Raw genomic sequence first — 24,048 nt, 5'->3', positions numbered from 1 at the left:
TGAAGTATTTTTCCTACAAAACTTTTCCAACACAACACAGCAGCCTCTGTGACCACAAAATAAAGAAAAGTAGATTCTTTAGAGTGAAACCATTGCTACAGATAGTTTTTAAAGTCAAATTATTTTTTAATTGAAGCCAGGGGAAGTCAATTAATCCTTTTCATGAATTGAAATAGATGATCACACGCAGTAAGCTTTATCTCTGCATGTAGAGAAAAACAGAAAGTCGCCTACACTGCTTCCCTTGTTGTATAAAAACATTGTAGTTTTCCTTTCAGCAACATTTCTTCTTAGCCAAAATGATACTATCCTGTATTTTACACAGTGCCATAGTTTGAGTTAATTGTGCTACTCTCACTTCCACCTTTATTTGTCTTGCATTCCCTTTCCTTAAATTGGATGTTTTGTAGTATAAATGTTCTGTGAATTCAATATGACAGAGCTGAGGTGACCAGCATGCTGAAAGTACTTATACTTCGTATAAACTGTATTACTTACCTGTATTATGATCCATGAGATGAACACTTAGTGAAAGGTCAGGTATCTTTAGTTACTCGGACGGAAAACTGATGTTCTCAAAGAGCTAAGAACCAGCTGCTTTCATTATCCTTCACAGCATCAACTTCGGACGGCCTGTAAATGGCACAGAATCTGCATCTTCCCCTAATAGCACTACATCAAATCTTTGCCACATTTAGCAATGCACTTACTGCTATAGCTTTTTTTCATGCACACATGCTACTCAGTTTTCTTGGTACTCTGGTGCTAGTACTTTGAGACAGTAATTACACCTGCACTTGCTGCTGTACACGTATATGGCACCCTGACTGTACACACCTCCCAACCTTCTTTTGGATATGAGAGTTTCCAGGTCCTGAGATAAGTGCATCAAGTCAAATGGCAACTACCAGTCTGGTCGCATGACAGGGAAAGAGTCTAAAACAGGAGCAATCTCCGCTAGCAGGGATGCTTTGAGCACGGGGCTTCTTTTGGAGGCATGTCTCCAGGTGCACGCCTGTGCCACGGCCTCTTTCCAACTTCTGTGCCCTACGCATTGGGCATGTTGGGTTCAGGAGCAGACAAGGCCACGGCGCTGAACTGCAAGTGTGTGGGAAACAGGGGAGGGCAGATCAGGAGGCTCAGGCACAATACAGTGTGCTTCGCAGGTCTGAAAAGCACTGGTTCAGTGGGGGTACGTTGTGCATTGCGGTGACTGTTCTCTTCATCTAGCCTAATGGCCACTGTGTCCAAAGTTACTATGGCTGATTATCTGAGTATTAAATTCAATTCTAATGGGGAAACATATAGTAAATGGAAAAGCAGAAGTCAGAAATGATTTGTGAAACAGGACATAAGGTTGCATTTCTTTCAGGGAAATTAGTCCATAAGTACCATTGAAATGTTATGGCAAAAAATAGTTGATCTCAAAATGGCTAGTTGCAAAACATGGTCATTAATTGTTACTAAAGGTTAACATACTAAAAGAGAAACTTTATTGATAATAACATAAAAATAGCCAACTCTTGTTGTGTACGTGCTGACTTGTACAGTGTAATTATTGCAGCACATAATAGTTTTATGCTGTTACAAATTCATCATTTCAGGCTGCGCTTTTAGTTCTGTACATACGTTTCCATGTTTGTAAAAAATTTGTAAAATCTTACCAAATTAACATGGTCAAAAATTCAGGATTTGATCCACAAAAGAAGCTAAGGTAACCAGAAAAGCATGGCTTAGTGTTAGGAGCTGAAGGAATATTGAATGTGAAACATATTTCAAAGCAGACATGGAATGCATTAAAAAAAATATACACTCAAAGAAACAAAACCTCAAAGAAACAAAGACCATACTTCTGAATGGCCTATCATAAGAAATATTATTTGCAGGCTTTGCTTGTAGGGCAGTACGGTGGTAGGTACAACAAGGAAAGGGTGTGCATTCTCTTTCTCTCCCCATCAAAGAGCAACTGAGTTCAAAACCAGGCAGACTGAACCTTTCGAACTGTGTGACTAATACGTGAAGTCCACCAGACTGCACCACAGAACAGACCCACCCAAAGTCTATGTGCAGCTTTGCTGAAGCTAGGTCTCGAAGGGCAAGGGAAAGTAACGCTGTGATAAGCAAATCATAAGGTTACCAACAAGAATTATAGATGCAGTCCCGAACACACTTGCTTTGGGTGGCTTATGGTGGGGGCAGCCTGGCTGCGCCTCCCCTTAACTAAGCAGGACAGACAACACAAAAACAGGCCAACATTTGTGGTTATTCCTGGCTAGGGGAGTTCTCTAAGTGTCTTGCTGGATCCCCCAGACAGATGGAAAAAATACCATGTCATTCTGACTGCAGGAATCAGCATATTATCAGGATAGTTATTTCAATAATAATACACAGAGAATAGTCTACGTTTTATAAATACGACCTTTTTAAAATGTCAAAATCTTTAAAAAGAAATCACTCAGCTGTTAAGTTTGCCTTTTAGTGCTGTATCTCTTTTTCTGTTTTCATATGTCTCTTTATCCAAACGGTGAAAGAGGCACAGAAGTACATCCCGATGCAAGCAATCATAATTAGGAATATCCTGCAACGTTGTTAAACAATTCTTTTCACGTCTAATTGATATTAGTGATCCAGCATTAACAAATCTTTATTCTACTATTTCAGTCATGCATAAAACATGAACAAACTTGTTTCATTAATGTATTGGAAACATGGAAAAAGCTCTTCCAGAATGTTATCTATATTAAAAAAAAAAAAAGGGAAAGGATTTCAACAAATTCCAGAAACAAGGTCCAAAACAAATTTGATACTTTTTTCCTGAGTCTGACTTTATTTTCATTGTCATGTCAAACATGTATATTTCTTTGGCATTAGCTACTTTTCTCAGAAGCACTATTACACACTGCCATCAGAATCGACTCCTTTCAGAATAACTCGTCAAAATACCAGATTTCATAATTCTTTCAGAAACCTTTGTAACATTTTAGCCTAGAGATCTGGTATGAATGTCTCTTCATCAAGCAGATCAGTGTTCAAGCGACATACTTTAATCATGAAAATACACAGAAACGGAAAACAATTCAGGTAGTTTACTTTGTGAAACCAGAAAGTCTATAAGCAGCTCATTGCAACATTAAACACCCGTGTGCAGCAAAAAACAAACAAACAAACAAACAAACAAACAAACCAGCTGTCAAAATTCTCTGGGTTGTTTGAAACAGCCAGGACGACCGATCAGAAAATCAGTACTTAATGGAGATCCTCACTGAGGAGATTCATCACTTTAAGAGTCTAGAACTGTGCCTCAGAGGAAAGATTGTTTAACTACAATGCAAAACAGAAAGAGTAATTCATTTCAAAATGTGTTTTGTTTTTCAGTAAGCATTAGCTTGTGATATAGCAGACGAATAATTTTCTGTGCAAGAGAGAAAAAGCTAGCTGTACTGCAGTCTAGTTCACAGCGTTGGTTCTACAACAGATTTGTCCACCTTGTGACTGAGGTACTACTTAAATCAAGGTGCCCTGTGCTTATTTAGTATTTTTACTTTTTGACCAAAACCAGATCTCATGAAAGGCAATTCTAACAATCAAAATAAATTACAAATTCCAAGCTGTGAAGAGACTTGGTAGCCATTTTGGTGGTGGCAGCCATCTTGGGGCAGAATAGATTTAAATAGCTGAATTTCCAGAAATGACTAATATTTTGCAAAGTTGACAGTCGTAATATAATCTTGAAAACTGTCAGCTATTCCATGAGAACTGGGGGAAGGGTATGGCAATCTATCACTCTGTGACATGTAAACATAAGAAGAAATTATTTCTGTTGCACATTTTTTACTCTTACCAAAAAAAAAAAAAAAGAATAAAATAAGCTCCTAGTAGACCCCCCTTTTAAAGATCATAAAGCAAATGAAGAACATACAATGACAGCTCGTGAGATTTCATTGCGAATGTAATATATGATGAAGTTTGGAAATTTTAAGTGCTTACAGGTGGAAAGACAGAGGATGTAAACGCACTCCAAGTTATCGCCTCTAAGAATAAGAGCCCCGAGCCCCGTGTGACTTGTAACCCAAGTGAATGATGTGGGAATGGGGCTGTGTTTTTCGAGACGGGAGTTTTGTCACTCAGGACCTCATCGCGGTGCGTGGTGCCCATTTTCGGAGCCTGGCCCACGGACGAGGCATGGTCACGGAGGGCGTCCCAAGCCGCTCACAGCAGAGGGGGACGGCGGCACCCGGTAACAGACAACGGGAAGAGACGGCAAAAGTGAGAACACGGCTCAGGGTTTATTCCACGTCAGAAACCGACACCGGGCGCGCAGGAAGGAGTTACGGTTACAAGGGGAGGTGAAAGATCGCGGGGCTAACTTGTCCCTGCAATTTTATTTTCACCAGTGAAGACACAGAAAGGTTGGGCCGGGCAAAGAGGGGGAGCGCCATGCCCCGCTCCCGAGGAGGAGCACGGGAGGGCTGCGAGGAACCGCGCTGGGTGCCGGCCGGGGGGCGAGGGGCGGCTGAGGGCTGGCTGAGGGCTGTGCCCCCGCCCCCTCCCCGTCCCGCGCACAGCAGCCGTTAGGGCCGTTACCGCTCCCACTTTCGAACTGATTCAAACCGGGGCGCGGCCCCGCCCCGGGCCGCCAATCCCCTCGCGCCCCCCGCCCCGCGCGGCCCCGCCCCCCTCCCACCGGGGGGGGCAGCGCGAGAACAAAGAGCTCCCCCTCCCCGCCCTGCCCCCCCGCACGTGGGGCGCGAGACCTCGCCCCCCGGCCCGCCCCGCGCCGCGCCTGATTGGCGCGGGGGAGCCCCCCGTCCGCGCCCGTCCAATCGGGGCGGCGCGCGGCGCTCGCCAATGAGCGCGGCGCCGATTGGGCCGCCGCGTTTGGCGCTCGGTGCGGGAGGGTGAAGCCGGCGGCCGGCGGCGGCGGGGCGGCAGAGCGGGCGGGAGGGCGGCGCGGGCGGAGCGGGGCCGGGCTGCCGGCGGCAGCGGCGAGAGGCCGGGGCGGGGGTGAGTAAGCGAGCGAGCCGCACGGTGGGGCGGGAGCGGCTATTTATAACCGGGGATGGGGGGCAGCGGGAGAAGGGGAGGGGGCGAGGCCCCGCGGCGAGCCGCCCCTCGGCCCCGGCGCCCAGCGGCGGGGAGACGCGGGCGCGGCGGTGGCCGGAGGAGGCGTGCGCGGGGCGCCCTTTGTGTGCTCTGGCCCCGGCCCAGCGCCGCCGTTCCCGCGGGGCCCTGCCCCAGGCACGGCCGGGGGTCCCCCCCTTCCCTCACCCCTCTGAGATCCCCCCCGTGGTGCCCGCCGGGCCACGACAGCCCGCACGGCCCCACCGGGGCAGCCACGGGGCTGGCACGGGTCCGCCCGGCCGCGTGTGTCGCGCCGTGCCGGAAACCGGGGCAGCGGGGCTCCGCGCGCTATTGTCCTGCGGGGCAGCTGCTGCCGGGCGCCTCCTCTCGTCGGGATCCTTCCCCTGGCCTCGGGGGGCTCGGGGCGCCTGCTGGGCGGTCACCCCGGCGGGCTTCCCGGTCCCTTGGGACTCCGGTCTGCCAGGGCGCTGCGCCCCGGTTCATAGCTGGGTGCCTGGGGTTAGCTCTAACGCGGCCAACCACGGGCGCACAGAGCAGCCTCTGAAGGCAGGAGGTGTGAAGGAGGGTGCTGGACAGGGCTGTCCTCGAGCAGCACGCGTGTGGTCGGAGAACGACGTAGAAATCGGTGTGTTGTAGTAGCATCGTGCGTGTGGTTTTCGTGTCACCAGGTATTCGCGGTGATTCAGAAATTACTAGTAGCGGGCTGAACGTAACGCAGCAGGAGTGGAATAATGGGCTTGTGCCTCGCTGAAGTCACCTACGCAAAGTTACAAAGCGCTGTCTTTATTTTACTGGAACTGGAGAAAAGTTTTTTTTTTTTAACTGTGGGGCTGAAAGTTCAGATGCTTTGTCTCTAAGAAAAAGCATGTAACAATTTGAATGAAGCTGTTCAGTTGTTGCAGGATAGATTTGTCTTTGTAAGTCTGGCGGCTGCAGATCCAGCTGTTACGAATTTGGTTCTTATTAACGTGTGTTTCAGTGAAGGTTCTACCAGTACTTTTAGTGAAAGCTTCACTTCTAAACTGGGATTTCCTCACAGTTAGGTTCTCTCTTTCTCAGGGGTTGGCACATTCAGATTCTTTATGTGATTTACAAAAATTTATAAGTCTTTATTAAAAAAAAAAGTCATTCTTTGTTTGTCCCCAGTGTCTATATCAAATTGAGAATCCGGGGAATGTTTATTTGTGGTAACAATAAAGCATCTTCAGAAGGGTGAGTATTATTTGTCCACAATGTACAATAGCTATTCTTGCTTTAGATTAGATTATTAAAATATGACTATTAAAGATGTGCAGTATCTTTCAGAAAGCATGCTTCTAGTACTTCAGGAAATAGGACTGAAAAGTTTTATGTGATGTGTCGAGTGTTTGAACTTTGATAGGTAGTGGTTTATCACTTACTTGCTTTAAGTTTATTACATCAAAATGTTACGCGTCTTGTTACAGAGTATTCCTTTTAAAAAAAAAAAAGGGAAAAGTACACTTTTTTCTTCCTCTATTGATAGCAGGGATTGAAGGGTAATTAAAGGCTAAAGAACATATGGAGAAATCTGTGATAGTAAAATGTTCTATGAGGTGTCAATAGCTATTTTCTTCTGGATCATTGTAAGAATTCAAGATTGTAATTTAGGACAAAAACTGGGGAGAAGAAAATTAAGACAGTTTTAATATGTAATGTTACCATGAAAAGTGACAGACACTGAAAATCCCTATAATCAAAAGAAGGTAAAATGTCTTTGCTCAGTTTAAAATGAGCTAAAACAGTAGTCTTGTCAGCTTAGGCTGGAGACTGGAAATTCAAACTTTATTTTCCTTGTATTTTTCCTCTCTAGTAGCTAGAATTGCCAACAAGCTGAAATATGGTAAGTGATTTCATTGAAGATATGTCTTTAAATGGATTTATGTTTGTTCTGTAACATTGCAGCATTCATAGGTGAAATGTAAATATATTCCTGCGCTTCTGCTTATCTGCAAGGAAACTTTGGCTTCATGAGCAGGGAATTCGTGTAGTACATTAGTGAATGCAGTGACTGTATAAATGGAGAGTGCAAGCTAACTGCTACTTTCTGTAATCCCTGAATAGCTGGTGCACTCTAAAAGTCCTCTTGAAATTAGTAAAAAAAATAAAATAAACCTCTCCTTGTCACTGTTCACAAAAAGATTCTGCCTCTTTAGCTGTATACGTCATGTATTCATTCTAATAAATTCACAGCTGTAATGTGAAAGTTGAACAACATTTTTAAATGGCAACACTACCGTCATGGGGAAAAATTATTTTAAAAAATGGCTGCAGTACTGTCAGAAGGTATATTTAACAAATGTTTGCTTTATGTTGTTCTTGAGCAAAAGTAAGGTGGAAAACTTTAGTGTTGTCTTATGAATGTTCTGTAGTTCTGTGGCTAGCTGCAATGCATTGTAGCTGACTTGGAGAAATATCTGAAATTTTAGGGGGAATAAAATTTTCCCCAGCAGAGATCCTGAAAATCTCAGGAACAGGATGTGGCCTTTGCTAAGCAAGGAATATTCAGAAGTTTACTGAATCAAGTAGGTCATCTTCACAGAATTACGCACCCAAGGAAAATTCATTGTACCAGATTTAAAAAAAAATAATGTTGAAAAAATGGACTACATACTGTGAATATAATTCTTAATGGTTTCATAAATTGTTTGAATAGCACTTACCTTAGGAAACAAGACCACTGTTAACAGAAGCTGTAGGACAATAATAGGAAGATTATTTTTAACTGTAATGTTCTCTAATGGTAATGTTGCTACCAGCCTTCTAGTTTGCTGATAGTATGGAGGTGGAGAGTGGTGCTAAGCTCATTGAAATGATGGCTGACAGCATCTGTGCTGTCTATATCTCTAAATGTATTTTATATGTGTATCTGTACATTTAACATGACTTGCCATTCTGGAATATTTGTGTTAAATCAGTCTTTAAATGGCTGAATTAGTCTAGTGATGACATAGCTCAGGTGGTAACTTCAGTTAAGCTTTGTGCTTGGGAGAAGGAAAGGTGAGATGAAGAAACAAAGCCTTGTGTAAAACGGAAAGATGTTTTACAAGGGAAAAACAAGGATGTCAGTTCCAATTTAGCAGATTGCTTGGATTTGGTTTTTAGCTCTAAGTATATGCTCAAGATTTTTGTTGAGTTAAAGATTGAAAAGAAAACAATGTAAAGAACTATTAAATAGGTGTTCTGTCTGTTCCCACAGAGATCAGTTAAAGACTCTGAGATGAAGCTGTGTATTGCTTGCTATCTGTGCATGAGGTGAAACTCAAGAGTGAAATTTTGTTAAAGGAAGAAGTAGGTTCTGTTGAGGTCCAAGCAAGCAGCACTGAAGTTTTCTAAAAACACAGCAGTAGCAATGCAGTTTTCTGTAACTGATAATAGTAGGTAGGTAGTTTGTTGCAGGCTTGTACTGGCTGTGCACCTAGATTCCCATTAAGACTGTGGGCTTGAAGTCTGGGTCCTCAAATGACAGTGAGAAAACTACCTCCAATATTGGAGTAAGTATTTTAAATTAAAAAGGTAAATTTGGGTAGCGGCAACTCTAAGGAAGGGGAGTGAAAAGTAAGATTTTCATTTGCATATAACACTGACAATTTCAACATAATTTTAAAAAATAGTGAAAAAGAAATTCTTAAATATTACTAATTATTTAACCACAGACTTGTAAGTTGGTTTCCATTTAAAGAAAAAAAACCAGCAGAGGATGTCTTTTAGACGTCACTACTGTGTCCATAAAAAAGTATAAAAAAATAGATTATTGTGGATTCCTTATTTTAGGAATCTTTTGGTTACCTGGCTGAAGTGTGGATGTAGAGTGTTTTGGTGATTGTACCTCTGTTCAATTGGTGAAGAGCACTATTGTCATGGAAAGATTCATAATGCATACAGTGCTTCCTTTCTAATGGTAAAATCAGGAGTACTTTTAAGGTGAGAAGACCATCTGGAAATGTAGTTAGATACCAGGCATGTTCTAACTGCTGCAGATAACAATAACTATGCACTGATGTGAGTGGATCAGTGCAATGTTGGCAATTGCTTGAAAATGTGATGTAGTACTTCAAAAGCTTGTCTTTCAGATACCTCACTTGTTAATATAATCTTAGATAAAGCTGTCAGTGCTGCTGTCATTCTGTATGCAGGTAAAGACTTCTTTGATATGCCATTTCAGGAGTACTTACGAATTTGCTATTTTTTCACCTTTTATATATGCGTATGGTGCTGGCTTAAATGATATATGTGTAGCTATGCAAGCAAAGTGGTGCACATTGCAGTCCACACTCTGGGCTTTCTAATATGTGAACTAAAAATATATTTGCAGGAGAGTGTGATTTCCTTATGTGTTTATTTTATTATTATTTTTAATCTAGACCCAGGCTGTTTCCTTTGTCAATTTCTGTTGTATCTGGTTCCTTCTTTCATTCTGCCTTTTTCATGGTTGGTTCTGTTTCTCTGCTATGTATTCTCCCTTTCACAGCCTGTGTTCAGTTTAAATCTCAAAGCCATTAGACATAACTTAAAGAAATAAAGTATTTGAAAGGAAGGAAACTCAAATCTTACTAGTAAGTGTGTGTGTATTTTAATTGTGAGCTGCTTTCCTTTCCATGTTTCTTAGGGTGAGTGGATCTGGTAAATTGTGTATTTCTGCTGCGTAGGTGTCTGATCTTACTTTTAACTAATAAGATGAAATGTTAGAGATGGAACTTAGTTTGCTTTTTCTGTGAGAAATCAGGTTTGTTTTAGAAAGACCTGATATACCTGCAAAAACTATACCATGGCAAACGGATTAGAGTCACTAAGTTATCCTCTCTGATTTTATGATACAATTTATAACTAGGAAGAATATAAAGTCTGTCCATTGTGATAACTTCTTCCAGCAATCTGCCTGCCAATTTATGACACGTTTTTAGCATTTTTAACAAGTGTTTAGTGCAAAGTTGAATCCATTGTTTAACTATTGGAAGAGAAGATTGACATATGTTGTTTTAGTGTTAAAATAGTTTGACCATTACTGGTGTTCAGTATATCATTGATTTGAAACCAGGGAACATAACTGGTTCCAGAGCCTTGGAACTACTCGTAATTCTCATCTGTAGCCTAAGGGAGCTGAGTTTTCACTGGAGTGTGGTTTTTTAAGTTAAACTGTTTCTCATTAATTCCCTTTATTCTTTAAATAAATATTCTAGAAAAGTAGGATCTTTATTTTTCCCCCTTTATAAGCAATATTTAATCTGCTGATGGATTAATCACTGTATGCTTTTTAGAATAGGGATGCTATGCATTAGACCCAGTTATTTTGAGGGCTTTAAGGATGAGAGTTGGCTAAGTAACTCTTTTGGTTGCTTTCATTGTTTGAAGTTTATTTTGGAATTTCTCAGACAACTTACAAATATTCTAAATACACATTCAGCTCCAAAATTTGACACACTTATCTGCAATAAATTCTATATGAACTGTCTGCATACATGGACATGTAACGTCTTTGAAAGTTTAAGCTATTTGCCTATGCAGAGGAAGAAGTATGTTATAGCTGTTGAACTGCTTAATTGTTGTGTGGCAGGATTTTTTCAGTTTGGAGTGTGGTTTGCCTTTGTGTGTGTGAATTGAACTGAATAACTTTTAGATATTTTAATGTTTTTAGAGTAAAAACAAAAAAGGTGTGTCCGCAAAACTAGTTAGGGTGGAATAGACACTGAACTCCAATTCACACCCAAAATTATTTTGCCTGTGTAGACATGCCTTAGGTGCTTGCAGCAAGTGCTATTTTTTCTGCCAGATTTATCCAGGGTATCAAAAAGGTTTGAATTTTAAGAGGTGGAGGTGTTAGGCAGCAGAGGTTATTTGGAATGTACAAGGGAGTCATCCAACTCATCTGGGCATCTGAATGAGTGTGAGGGGAAAGATTTGGAGGTATGCATTTGAGCAACTAAAAGTTTAAGTTTTATGTCTAAAACTTGACTGTCTCTTGACAAACAGCCAGGCTTCATCTTATGTTAGAGGTGTGGAATGGTTTTAATGGTGACTTATAAAGAACATGATAAAAATCAGGCTTGAAACTCATTGCTGTTCTTCTATTTGGAGTTTTACTTTTTTTGGGGGGGGGGGGGGGGGATCCAAATAGTCTCACTTGTGCCTGCAAATATAGTTAAAAACATAAGAGTAGATAAAAATAAAAAAAGCTTTATTAGTTGATACATGGTGATTTGCTGATATTGCCTTAACTGAAGTGAGATTTCACTTCCAATTTTGGTTTGATCTTTCATAAAATAAAAAAAAAATCCCTGGTGGTTATAATTTCCCTGTTTTCTACTCACCTTCCCCCACATCCCCAAGTACTTAAGCTTGTCATTTTCATTTCTCAAACAGTATTTTCCTAAAAGTATCATATGTTTAATTGTTCTGGGAGAAATATCATTGAAATGATTGCTTCTTACATGGTATTAATTAATTACATTTTGTCTTTTTTTAATTTTATTTTTTTAATCCTGAAACTGTTGGGATACAGAGGAAGGAATTCATTTTTGAAGGGAAGCTTTGAAAGCTACAGGTTAGCACGAGCGTACTGCTTCAGAAATCTGGTAAAGATTTATATTTACATATATTTAATGGCTGTCTGAAAACAAATCAAACTTTTTTGTCCTACTCATATTTAAGGAAAAGTATATTAGGAACCTACTGAAATTTTATATTAACAGACTATTTGTTTTCTTTATTAAAGAGAATGAAACTCTCTCCATTGTCTTTACTAGTAAATGTCCTAAATGAAGGACTTCTGTCAAGTGAGATGGTTTAAACGTAAATCCAAAGGCAGTGTACTACTGGAAGAAAAAAGTCCTCAAACCGATGTCTTCCGTCCTTATGGTTGGTGGAAAATATGCAATAAACTGCATTTCTGGTACAGTTCTGTTGTTGGATTTTACTCAGGTGCTTCATGTTTGATCAACCTGTAGTTGGCATGAAAAGTTTTAAAAATAACTGGGGAATTTTGTCAAGACCATGTGCATTCTTCACTGTTTTGTTTGCCCTCTCTTAAACATGTTTGAAGTAGATTGATTACAATTATTTTAGATACTAAAAAACCATTTGGGATAAATTTTATGAAGTACTTACAGAATGTTTGGGTTATTTATAAACTCCGAGTTTAACATCCTGGTGGATAAAGATAAAGAGATGTTAAATAACTGGTTGTTACATACCTTTGATAGCTTTCTAACACAGAAAATAAGATTCTAATGTAAAAATAGTAAAAAAGGTATAAATTAAGATTCCTCCCCTTTTTCCAGGAAGGAAGAGGGAGTGGAGGAGTGTTTCCTCCTCTTTCATATTCAAGATCTCCTCGTTCTTCTCTTTCCCTGTTCCATGCCTTGGTAAAGGTGGCAGTGTTTTTCTTTTTTCTTCGTTTGGGGTTTTCTAATATCTGCCTAGTCAGTTTATAATAGTGGTAGAAACTCCTGAAAAGAATATAGCAACATATAAAGCAACATAGTGTTAAACTGTGTGAATGAACTATTAGACAAAAGCAAGAGAGAATGAACTATTAGGAGAAAGCAAGAAATAAAATACTATGGGAGGCAAGCTAATACATTTAAAAAAAAAATCAGGGGGGAAATGCTTGAAGAAAATGTCAGTTCTTAGAGCACTAGAACTGACTTGTTTCCTTCCTGTCTTGATTTACTCTGATGTAAGCATCTCAGAAAATAGTGGTATGAGTTTTAGTATGAGTTGAGCGCATTCAGAAATCAATGTGCAGTCTTAGGTGTTTAGCGCTCTCAGGAGGAGTTGGAAATTGAATGTGTAAGGCCAGAGTTTTACAGTGTGGTTAGGTGGGGACAGTAGCAGTGGATGCTCACTTTTCTTCAGTCAAGAGACGTGAGGTGTTTTCAGCCAAAGGACTTTCTCGCTTCTGTCAGTGACTGGCTACAAAAATACTCATGCTGTCGGGAGGGAAATGATAGCACAGATGCAGGAACAAGTGGCAGGTAAAAGTCTTTTTGTAGCAATGCCAGCAGAAAGTAGCGGTGACACTTGAAAGTCCAAGCCATCTGTACAGGTTTTGTCTGGTATAATCTTTGGTCAGTGATGAGAAACCTTTTTTGAAAAGGTTCACTTAAATGTTAAAAATAGATGAGAAATGATGATTGATTAAAGACAGCAGATGTGCCCAAAGCAAGCAGAAGTCATGAGTTAGGCATGGGGATGAAAACAGGGTTTTCTAACCGGTTGGTAACTGGACTGAAGGTTAGAATTCCTAATATCTAAAATAAAAGCATATCCTAGCAAGGTCTAGGGATGCAATGCAGGACTAGCTACTGTGAAGTAGCGTATATAATTACGTTATGTGGCTGTGACAGAGAACAGGCATGTCATGTCAGTGAGTCTTCTGAATTGTGGTTAACTACAGTGGCATCTCAGTGAATCTGCTGCTAGGTTTGATAAGTCAGTGACTGCATGTTTTTAATGATTTCTGTTGTTTCTTCTGTTTTTCATAAAATGAGAATTCGTACTGCAACTTTTCATAATGCCAGGGCACTTGCAGACCTTTGAGTACGTTGCAGAAAGCATAACTAACTTAGTTATCTCTAAGCAATGTCACACATGATTTATGTTTGCCATTTGTATCAGAAGTTACAGTAAAGGATGTATGCAGAATGAGGCCGTCAGCCTTATTCTCATAGGAAAGCTGTAATCAGCCATTTAAAGGAAACTGATTACATCGATCAGCTCAGTTACAAGGTTTTGCCTATGTTATAGTGAATTAGTAACTACTCCCAACTAGTCTTAGCTTGGGGAGTAATACTGCAAATAAACAAGTATGCATTACAGCTAATTACTTTATTCAGCATATGGTCATGCAATTTCTAGACTAGGACACAAAAGGTAACAGTATGAACAAGTGAGTGAACGGCGGGCTGGCAATTTTGACAGAAGTATGTAGCTTAATTGGATTAAATACATCATGAAACTGTATTCGTAGTTCAATCATAACCGTTCATATAGCTGTAAGAAAAAATGACGTGTATAGTAATTTTGTGTATGATGGCTATGTGGATCAAGACAGCATGCCAAAATAGTGAATATGCTGCAAAGTAGTGTTTTTTTAAAACCTCTTTTGAAAGAGTGATGAGATGTAAAGGATTATTCCTAATAAATGAATGTGAAAGGGTGAGGGACCAGTTTAACAAAGAGTAAGTAACTTTAAAACTTGAAATGTAAAATTGATTTTTTTTAATAAGAAAAATTGCTGTTGTATGTTCTCAGAATTACTCAATGTTTTTAAAGCTATAAGGATTTACAAACGCAGCAAAAAGAAGCTGGTGACTTTAGCATCAGACTGAATGCAATAGGACTGGAAAGATTCTGGAAGTGAAAGCAAAAAAATCAGTTGCTGACAAGGTGAAAATATGCTCCTGGATGAGTAATACCATACAGGTAGCTGTAAAAGGGTGAAAATATTTTCAAGTAGCAAAGAAAAATGTTTTTGAACTTTGAGCTGAAATTCTTGCTTAAAGAATATAGAAAAAATTGTGAATAATCTTGAATATCCTGAAGTATCAACTGGGAACTATTAACTTAAGGGGCTGCTGGGATAGTAACAAGGCCCAGAGAGCATTGTGTTTGGGAAGAATAATTGAGAAGGCACAGCTTTTCATTTGCAGGGAAGCAGGTCACAGCAGTTGCTTACTGTGCACATGTACTCCTTGCTCATTGATAGCTTCTAGAATACGTTTAGGTTTTATTTAAAAAAGAAACTGAAATAAAAAAATAGTATTTAACATTCCAGGGTAAAGATTGGGCTTCTGATCTTAACCACACCAAGAACAAAGTAAAGCTTTATTCGCTTAAATTACAGTAAATAAAAGGTTGGCAAAGAATGACACTTCAAAGGCACAGAAGTTGGGCTATAAGAAGAACTCTGTTAGAATATGAAGAAGGCTCACTTGAAAAACCAGCCCTTTACAAGTCTTTCTCAGCTAATTTTCCCTCTACTTTTTCATTTTCCTTCATTTCTCTAGTCCTGCTCCCTTTGAAAAAGAAAAACAACAACAAAACACCTTTATTTGGAGTTGAGTGAGAGCCTGTTACTCTGATACATTAATTCCAACAGTGAATGATGGTTTCTTGAAGTAGAACTTGCGAATTTACTACTTTGACTCTGTTCTGGTTTTAGAAAAAGTGATCTTTTTGCTTTGTCTGGCTTTGAAAGGAACACTGCATCTTAACTTCTTTATTTTAAAAACGTTGGTAAGTTTATGGAGAGTGTGAAGCATTGTGGTTAGAATACATTTCTTAATTAGTGAAGAGCTTTCTTTGCCTTTTATGTTTTATATGAGGAGGAGCTAAAGATTCCAATTGCTCTGTTAAGCAGAGACAGACTCTCCAAATGAACAAACGCAATCTTGTAGTGGGAAGGAATATGTGAACTAATGAGTTGATGGAGTTGTTAAAGGAGACTCTAGCACAAGGGGTGTTTACACTGAGAACAATCAGTGATAACATACCAAACTAAAGATTGCAATCTGATTAAGCTCCTAAACACTTTAATTCAGAAATTACTGTTCCCTTAATGTTGTTGTTTCCCAAATTGTACATGTAGCTGACTGAAATATCAATTTTAGAGTGTAGTGGTGAATATTTTCATCTTCTGAAATATTAAATTGGAATTTAAACAGCAAGCAAGCTCGGTAGCATCAGCTTTAAAAACAGTGTGGCCCTTGGTTTTGAGATGGCAGGCCCAATTCAGAATTTTGTTGGCTCGTAGAATAGTTTAGGTTGGCAAGGAAATCTGGAGGTTATCTGATCCAGTCTCCTGTTCAGACAAGGCCAACACTGAAATTGCATCAGGCTATTCAGTGTCTTTTCCAGACCACTTTTAAAATGTTTTTGCGAATGGAGATTCCAGAATCTCTCTGCTTAATGTGTTCCTGTGCTGGACTGCACTCGCTGTGAAGTGTTTTCTCCCGATGTTGAAGTGAAATCCCTCACTGAGTCTTGCTTGTTGCCTTTTGTACTTTTGTTTAGCACAGATTATCATGTCTCCGTAGAAGGGCTAGAGCAGTACTCAAGTTCTGTGGTCATCTGGGTTTAGTGCTGATTTGTATGAGACAGCACACTGTTCGTGGAATTCCTATGTATTTGTTTAAATTTGTGAAATGACTTCCAATTTTGATAAGGCCTTGAAATAGGCGAAAGTGTAACATGTTTAAAAGAGGCTGTTTAGGAGTTTGGATCCCTCTGTAGTTTTCTTCTATTTTTTTAAGAATAGACAGAAACATATCTTGAAGCCTTAGACTTGTACTAATAATAGGAAATGGAAAATAACTTTTGTTAACTGTTGATTTGAATATAGAGAGTTGTTGTGAATGGCTGTCATGGGATGTATGAGGCAAAACTGAACTGGAAAGCTTGCACTAACTTCTCATTTGTTATAGACATCTTCTATACCTGTCCTCCACTGGCAGCTAACAGAGGCAAGTTACAGACTGTTTTGCCACTCACTGCATCTTTTTCAGGGCAATCTTTAGCTGATAGAGTGAGAGCGGGAAGCACAGTTCTTGAAAACTACTCACACAGAAGTACTTTGCCATGTTAACTGCTTTGATTGTGCATAGACTTGTAAAGAAAAAAAATTAGTGTGAATAGTATGTTACATGTGGTATGGAAAATAAATGTTCCAGTCTAAGGCAAGTTGGGGAGATGCTCAAGCAGTTTACTGGTATTGACAGAAAGAGGCTTTGCTTCATAGCTGTGACCCTGCCTGCACGGCTCTTCCCTGCCAGTTTGTGTGCTAGCCCTGCCAGCATGAGTAATTTTGACTTTTTGGTCCAGTTCAAGACCAGTCAGTGTCTTCTGAGGGGAGAAAAGGTCTGATTTAGCAGAACTAATCATCACAATCAAACTTAGCGTATTTGCCCTGTAAATTCTATCAGAGGTGCAGAGGTAATGTAGGCAGATAATGAAGAGAAGAAATGTATGCCGTTTTAAGATTTCATTGTCCTTCCCAGTTCTAGCCAAGAAGTACATTAGGATATATGTCATCACCTTCCAAAAGCAAATGGATATGTGAATGTGCTGTTAAGTCGTGGTTAAGTTGGAATGTTCTTCCTCAAAATTAAATTGTATTAGGCAACTGTTAATACATTAGTAAATAGTGATTTTGCATGTTGGGGAGGAGGGAGTGCACTGGCCTTGAATGTGACAACTTTTAAGCTGTTATCTCAAAGAAACAATACTGTAGCAACAGACTGCCAGTTTTGAAAGGATTTCACTACTTAAAATGTATTCTTGTGTTGCAAATGCTAATTGCAAGTAACTGACAGTACTATAATAAATAGGAGCTTAATTGCGATGAGACTGCTCATAAGAAAAATGTCTTTTTATAGCAGCAGACCTGCTTTTGGTGCTGCCGTATTACCTGGAAGGTCTGTCTGTGGCTGTTACCCATCTGTCCGGGTGTTAGGGCTGGTGCTAACATGCGTTGGTGCCCATGCTGCTATTGAAACACAGGCTTTTAATTCTACTTGTAAACCAGGGGTGTGCTGCGAACTTTAAGGTAGAGGGAAAGGAGTCATTCTGAGATTGGGATACTTACTTTCACATACAGACATTCCTCTTTAGTTCAGGGTTACGGCATTGGTATATCTGAAGAAGTTAATGGTTCTTCTCCATACGTTGTTAAAATTAGTTTTGTATTTGATGATAGCTTTTCTAAGAGTTTCCATCTCTTGAGTAGTCAAGAAGGTTCTTGCAGAAAACGGAATCTTACTAGAATTGGTCACGAGTGTTATATTAGCCTACATCAGCCACAGCCGCTGTCTGTCAGAGTGAGGAAGGACAGATGAGCTGTTTAGAGTTACCTACATAGCCTAGATTCATAAATATATTTCTTTTAGATATTGTCAGAGTGCAATAGAGGTTAAGCCTTTGTAGGCAATGACAAGCCTCTTGGCTTTTATGTGGCCAAAGAGTGGCAGGTCTGGCATGGGTGTCTTACTGAATGTTTCTGGTTGGCAAGGATAACACTTAAGTACTGGTATAACTGTGGCAGTGATACAGTGTGGCTTGACAAACACTTCTGTTGAAGGCAGGCTGGCTTAAACTCCTAGCCTCTCCAATTTCAGTTCTTTGCCTCTTGTTCCTACCCCTTTCCCTCGTGTTGATTCAAGTATTCCTGTGGCTGCTGAACAAACCTGCCTGTGGAATTGATTTTGTTGAAAATTTGTATTTGAAAACCTAAGTGTGTTTATTTTCTGGGCTGTTCAGCCAGATTTTTTTTCCTGACCTAGTTTGATTAACAGAATCATAAGCACTTAGATCTTACAATAGAGAAGGCTGAGTAGAAGTGGAGATGAGGTGTGTGGGGCCACTGATACAAAGGATAAATGATGTCTTTTCTAGGTGAAACTGACACTGAATAATGTCTGAGGAAGATAGTTTAACTTGATGATAACATTTAATAAAAGTCTTATGCCTAAACTTAAACATTCTCAATGATAAAGATCTTCAGCATATGGAATAACGTAAAGTATGTTTTAAAACATAGATAGGAATTTTTAAGTATTTCTTGGTTAAACAAATTGAATTGCACTATAAACTTAAAATACCATGTTTCTATAAGATATTACAGTAAAAAAACACTACAGTTTATTCTCATCTATCACTGTGACAAATTTTGTAGAGTGAATGTGCTGTAGTGGAAGATTATTAATAAACTATGCTAATCTTTCCAATGTTGTATTTGACCCAGAGATTTTAGTTAGTCAATGTGGTTTGGTGTCTGAAATGCAGAAGCTGACAGTGGAGAGCTGACAGCCTTGAGAGTATTTTTCTTCCCATGGAAATGAGAACATGCTATTTTACACAGATAAGTTTGAAAGATAACTGTTTTTGTATTGCTTTAGAAAATGCAGAAAGTAGAGTAGCAAGCAGCTGTAAATCTTCTAGGCATAGACAATATGCTACGAGCACATGTTGCGTGCTCGTAGCACAGGTAAAAAGGCCATTCAGGTGCTGGGGTGTCTTTTCCCCTCACCCTTTAACTTGCATAACTTAGTACAGAAGAAGTTAGCAGCTTTGAAATCACAGAAGTAAACATTTTTTCTTAGTTTGCCTGAGAGAGTAATACTGTTTCTTGACCAGAGTTTTTTCGTGAATATCTACACGGTTAATAAAAGTTTGGAATAAATGAAGGATGCAGATTACAGCAGTTACTTACAATTAAATTTGACATCATTTTTTGAAGTCTGGCAATATGTATATGTTGGTTTATTTTTAGGTGCTTGATAATTGTAATAAGAGTCTGCTGGAAACTGCTTACTCTGAAGGCCTTTAGAATAGGTTCATAAATAGTATTGGCTTGTTTTGCATTTAGACTGCATGAAGTAAAATACTAAAAATACATTTCCAAGAGTTTCTAAGTAATAAAGTTTGGTTTAACATAGCTGATATATACTTGGCTGTAGCTGAGCAATCATTTAGTAGTATTTATATATTATGTTGTTATACTACTTTGTGCTGTATAAAATCCTGTAATACGAAGATCATTTGAGTTTTTTATTAGATGGGCTTGGAAAGTTAAAAGTGCTGTGAAGTTAGACCTTTAGGTATACACTGAATGCATTGATGTTGGTAATTGACATTTATTGTCTTGTTTCTTTTCTAGTGAAGGTGAGGCTGTGGTTTTTTGTTTGTATGTTTAGGCTTATGGAGAAGTCTTTAATCCTTTCTCCTTCCTGTTGCTAAAATTCTGCTTTTTGGGTTGAACATGAATTGTCTTAAATCATGCTGTCTGAACAATTTTTTTCTAATTTGAAGAAAATAGCATGGAAGATGTGGCTTTTGTAATCGAACCCAAGTTTTGTAGATGAGTGAAGAAGTTCAATAATGACTTCAGATAGGGTTTAATATACGGTAATTTTGTCATTAGTAAAACGGAATATGCGTAGTCTGAGGGACATGTGTGCTGTCTGGATCTGATAACAGCTTACAGCTAAAGAGCATGTCTGCTACTCCAGAGCAAACTGATGTATAAAACCAGGGCCTCTTTATGGTATAATGGCACGCACTATTTCCTCCCCTGTGGCCCCAGCATTGGCCAAAGTTCCTCGCAATTCTCTCCTGATTTGTAGCTGTGCACAAGTTATGTAGGGCTCCAGGTGGGGTCTCAGGAGAGCAGAGTAGAGGGGGAGAATCACATCCCTCAACTTGGATGAGTATCTTCGTCATGTAGTATTGAATCTAATAAGTTTATGCCATTTGAAGTGACAGTTCATGAAGCTAGCTGAGATGCATGCTTTGAGCTTACTAGTGCATCAGTCCAAAGAATGTAATGACAGTATGTCACCGCGTTCATGTTGTCACTGAGGTGGGAGAGGTCTGGATGTGGGATGTAGTTTGCTGAGCAGGTCTGTGGAGTTCAGTAAGTTCCCCTACTTCTTGAAGTTCTGAGAAGTAAATGTGAAAGCTCTCACATTTGGCTTTATGTGAGGTTCTAGTAGTAGTATTTCCTCCCACCCTCCCCAAACTGAATTATTTTATTCTTTCATTACTCTAGGCAACAAAAGCATTATGACTTGATTGTTCATTGGTTTGCGTCAAGTTGCATAGGCACTTTGTCTGTTGGGTTTTGTATTCTCTTCCCCTCACCCTCAGCATTGAAACTGTTGGTTAAGAGTGCTCCTAAGTGCATTATTGTTTCAGAGTATACATACAACTGAAGTATATGAATAACATTTTGAGCATATATGAAATTCCAAAAAAAAAAAAGACTTGGAAGTTGCGCTGTGCACAGTATGTTTTAATTCTTAAATATCTCCAAAAAGAATTTCTGAGTTGTCAGAATATAATGTAATATTGTTACAGCTTAAAATATTGTGTAATATTAAGCATAGTTACAGAATTAATAATATTCTCTTATAAGGGCAGACTCCCCTCACTTATGCTGTCATGCTTTACAATTTCTAACTTTTTTCCTGAAATTTGGCAGGGTAGCCAGAGGAGCTTAAATATAGTCTTTGACAGCAGTATGACTGCTTGAATAGACTGCCTAATTTAGAGCATTATCCACGTGATTGTTTATTACTGATGGGTATTGCCAAAGCGATTGAAGAAAAATAGGATGTTGTTTTTAAATAAGGCTATTTGTATGTTCTGTAGGCAAAACAGCAATATGAATGGATATTTTTCTGTACTTGTCTCTTGTTGTGAATTCTAGATGTATTGTATGTACTTTGGCTGCTGACATTTAGTAGTTGTCTGATTTAAGCTCATGCAGTTTTTAAAAACTTACTGTAAAGCATACGGATCTTGTACAAAATTTCATTATGAAATGCTTAATGGAGTTTATTTAGTACAAGCATGCATGCTCTAGGACACTTGCATATTTTGTTGTTTTTCATTTCCAGCTAGGCAAGCATGAATGGAAACAGAAAAGAACACCTCTGTCTGTTCTTTTTTTTTCTTGTATGGTTTTTCTTGGTCATGTTTAGGTGGGTTTGGTATATCTCATTCCTAATACCATAGTTAAGGCTCCTCATTGGTCAAAAAGAGGCATCATTTGTGTTACTTTTTCTTTTGATGATGCTCTGCTTCAAATTGTGTTGGTCCTTCCATTAATATAATTAACACGCAATTCTACCCACCTGCATAGTTAATACTATGAAATTGCTATAGCTCAGGGAATTAGTTGTGATATTATTGGTAATGGGAAAAATAGCGATGGTGTGAGAGCTGGAGAGAAGAGTGTAGGGACACTGCTATATGGAGTAGGCAGTGTGGGGTCACCTGAGTTCTGCAGTCCTGTGTTGTGGAAAGACTGGATAGCTTCTGCTCCGTGTCGGACCTGAGGATTTTGTTTAGGTGTGGCATATGCATCTCCTTGCTTTCTGTGGTGTCAGGATGATTGCCCAGTCTGGAATGGGAGAGTTCATCCATCTTTGACATTACCAAGCTGAAGCTAGAACTCCTTTGATGTCTCACTGCATTTCCCAGTGCTCCCTCTTCTGCAAATAGGTGCAGGGAGCCCTGGCAGGGCTTTTCTCTGTAGTGTGAAGCCAGGTATGATCAGGCAAGGTTAGCTCAGGTTCTGCAAGGAAGTCATTCTCTGCTTTGGGAAATGAGCTTTCTCTAGAGACAAGATAGAAAACTGCTTTAGAGTTGCGCTTTCTCCTTTTTTTTTTTGGAGATGAGATAATCTGCTTATAAATAATGAGAGAGTTGACTGTATAGTCTCTTTCTTTTAGAAAAAAGTCTCGGGACTGAGATCTTGAGCAATTACTCAGTTTCTGCAGGCTGTTTCATCAAAGAGGATGAACAAATGGGAAAGAAAGATTTTAAGCAATAGAAATAGCAGGATTTGGAAAGGAAAATTGAGAAGGACTCGATTGGGGGCTATCTGAATCAGACTCTTGCACAAAGATGTTCCAGAATCATGTTTTTATTTGCTAAATGTAAATTGTTTAACGTTACGCTGTCTTAAGACAGCTTTAACTATTCTTAGATGAAATTTAGCTTGTGATATTGTAGGGAATATTTGGAAACTTTTTAATGAAAAGTTGAGTAGTTTTTACAAATCAGTCTTAAAAATCCCTAGCTTTTCTGTTGTGCAACCTGAGCTGCAAATCCCATACAAAATCATTTAATGAAAATGTACAGGCTTTTTTCTTGTGTAGTAAAGTGCAGTTTGTTGCAGCTCAGAGTCGCATACAAATGTGAACAGCAGAAATTGTAGAAGAAGGTGATTTGGAAAAGGTTTTCCTTACACAGAGGTACTAGTGCAAATGAATGAACAGTAGGTTTGAGAGAGCACCTTTACAAGTCCTGGATTTGCTCCAGAAACGAAGTTTACATTGATGTTTCTCCGAAGTCCTTTAGTTCTCTAAATTACCTCCATCCCTGAAAGGAAGTGTCCAGCATCCTTCTGTAAGAATCCATCTTTGTCTGATTTTTTTCCTCTCCTAGCAATGACCCAGCGTAGGCTGTCCTTGTCTGTGCAATTTATTAGCCCAGTTTCTCAGGCTTAGTTTCTGCATAGTTGTTTTTTTTTTTTGGTGGACCTTCTAGTTGGTGTTAGGAATTGTCTATGGCATTTTATTATAGTCCTAATATGAAGATGCACCATGGGAATTAACTCTGTCCTCTATGAAAATGCATTAAGACTTTCTCCTGAGACATGGGGACAAAAAAACAAAACAGTGTATCTGTTAAAATGTAATGTAATACTACTTTGGTAATGTTCAACTGCCCAGAAACTTACAAATATGGTTCACTTGGCTTGCAAAACTGCTGCTAAAAAAAGCAACAATAATTGAAAACAGTTTTTTCAAAATTGATATTATACAACCCTGTATCCATAACGCTTTGCATTTTTCTTAGCTGTAATTTTTGTTTAACGTATACATGTGTATTCTTCCTCTCTACTCAGTGCTTTTTGTCTTACTATGGACTTGCCATTTAAAGGATGTTTCTAATTTTTTGTATGCATTTGACTTAATGCATTGCGTGTATCCCAATGATCTTTGCACACTAACATTATTACTTTATCTTGAGTTGTTTCCTACTGTTGCTTATACTAAGTTGTAGCGTATTTCTTTATTTTCTAGGATTTTTTTTAATCTGTACCTTCAATGCTAAATTAGTTGTCCATGTTGTGCCTCAAATAGCAGCTTGAAATGTGTTTTTATAACTCATTTGTTATCAGATGAATGACCTGAGTGTGTAGTATTTTAAAAGGAAGCATTTGTCTTGTACATTATGAATTACTTTTCTCCCCATTTTAGCACATCATGTAACCATGATGTTCATTACTGAGTAAATTGAATATACTTGTTTTGTTTACTAGATGGAGATATTTCTCTCTGGTCTTAGACTCCAATTTTGGGGTCTTCTGAGGCAGTATTTCAGATCTGTGATAGAATAATGGGAATTCTGCTTATTTTATTATTATTATTAACCTAATCA

General features: G+C 39.1%; 1 protein-coding gene across 6 annotated transcripts in view; it reads left to right on the top strand.

The window, feature by feature from the left end:
- Nucleotides 1–4,885: 4,885 nt before the first annotated feature.
- EZH2 (enhancer of zeste 2 polycomb repressive complex 2 subunit) overlaps nt 4,886–24,048 on the top strand; it is a 57,080-nt gene continuing 37,917 nt past the window's right edge. For 2 of the 6 annotated variants that reach the window (XM_083825654.1, XM_083825653.1), the window contains exon 1: nt 4,886–5,004. Coding sequence is in view for 2 of the 6 variants with exons in the window: in XM_083825649.1 (XP_083681775.1) it covers nt 6,257–6,294 (38 nt within the window). In the remaining 4 variants the exon portion in view is untranslated. Of the gene's footprint in view, nt 5,005–5,101; nt 6,295–11,181; nt 11,673–11,936; nt 11,956–24,048 lie in introns of those variants that run through there. The other 4 variants (XM_083825649.1, XM_083825650.1, XM_083825652.1 and 1 more) reach the window with 4 other exon arrangements.

This window comes from Anser anser (genome assembly GCF_964211835.1).
Source record: "Anser anser genome assembly, chromosome: 2".
In the NCBI taxonomy this organism is placed as follows: Eukaryota; Metazoa; Chordata; class Aves; order Anseriformes; family Anatidae; genus Anser; species Anser anser.
Note: the sequence above shows the minus strand (reverse complement) of the source record. Positions and strands in the feature narration are given on the sequence as shown.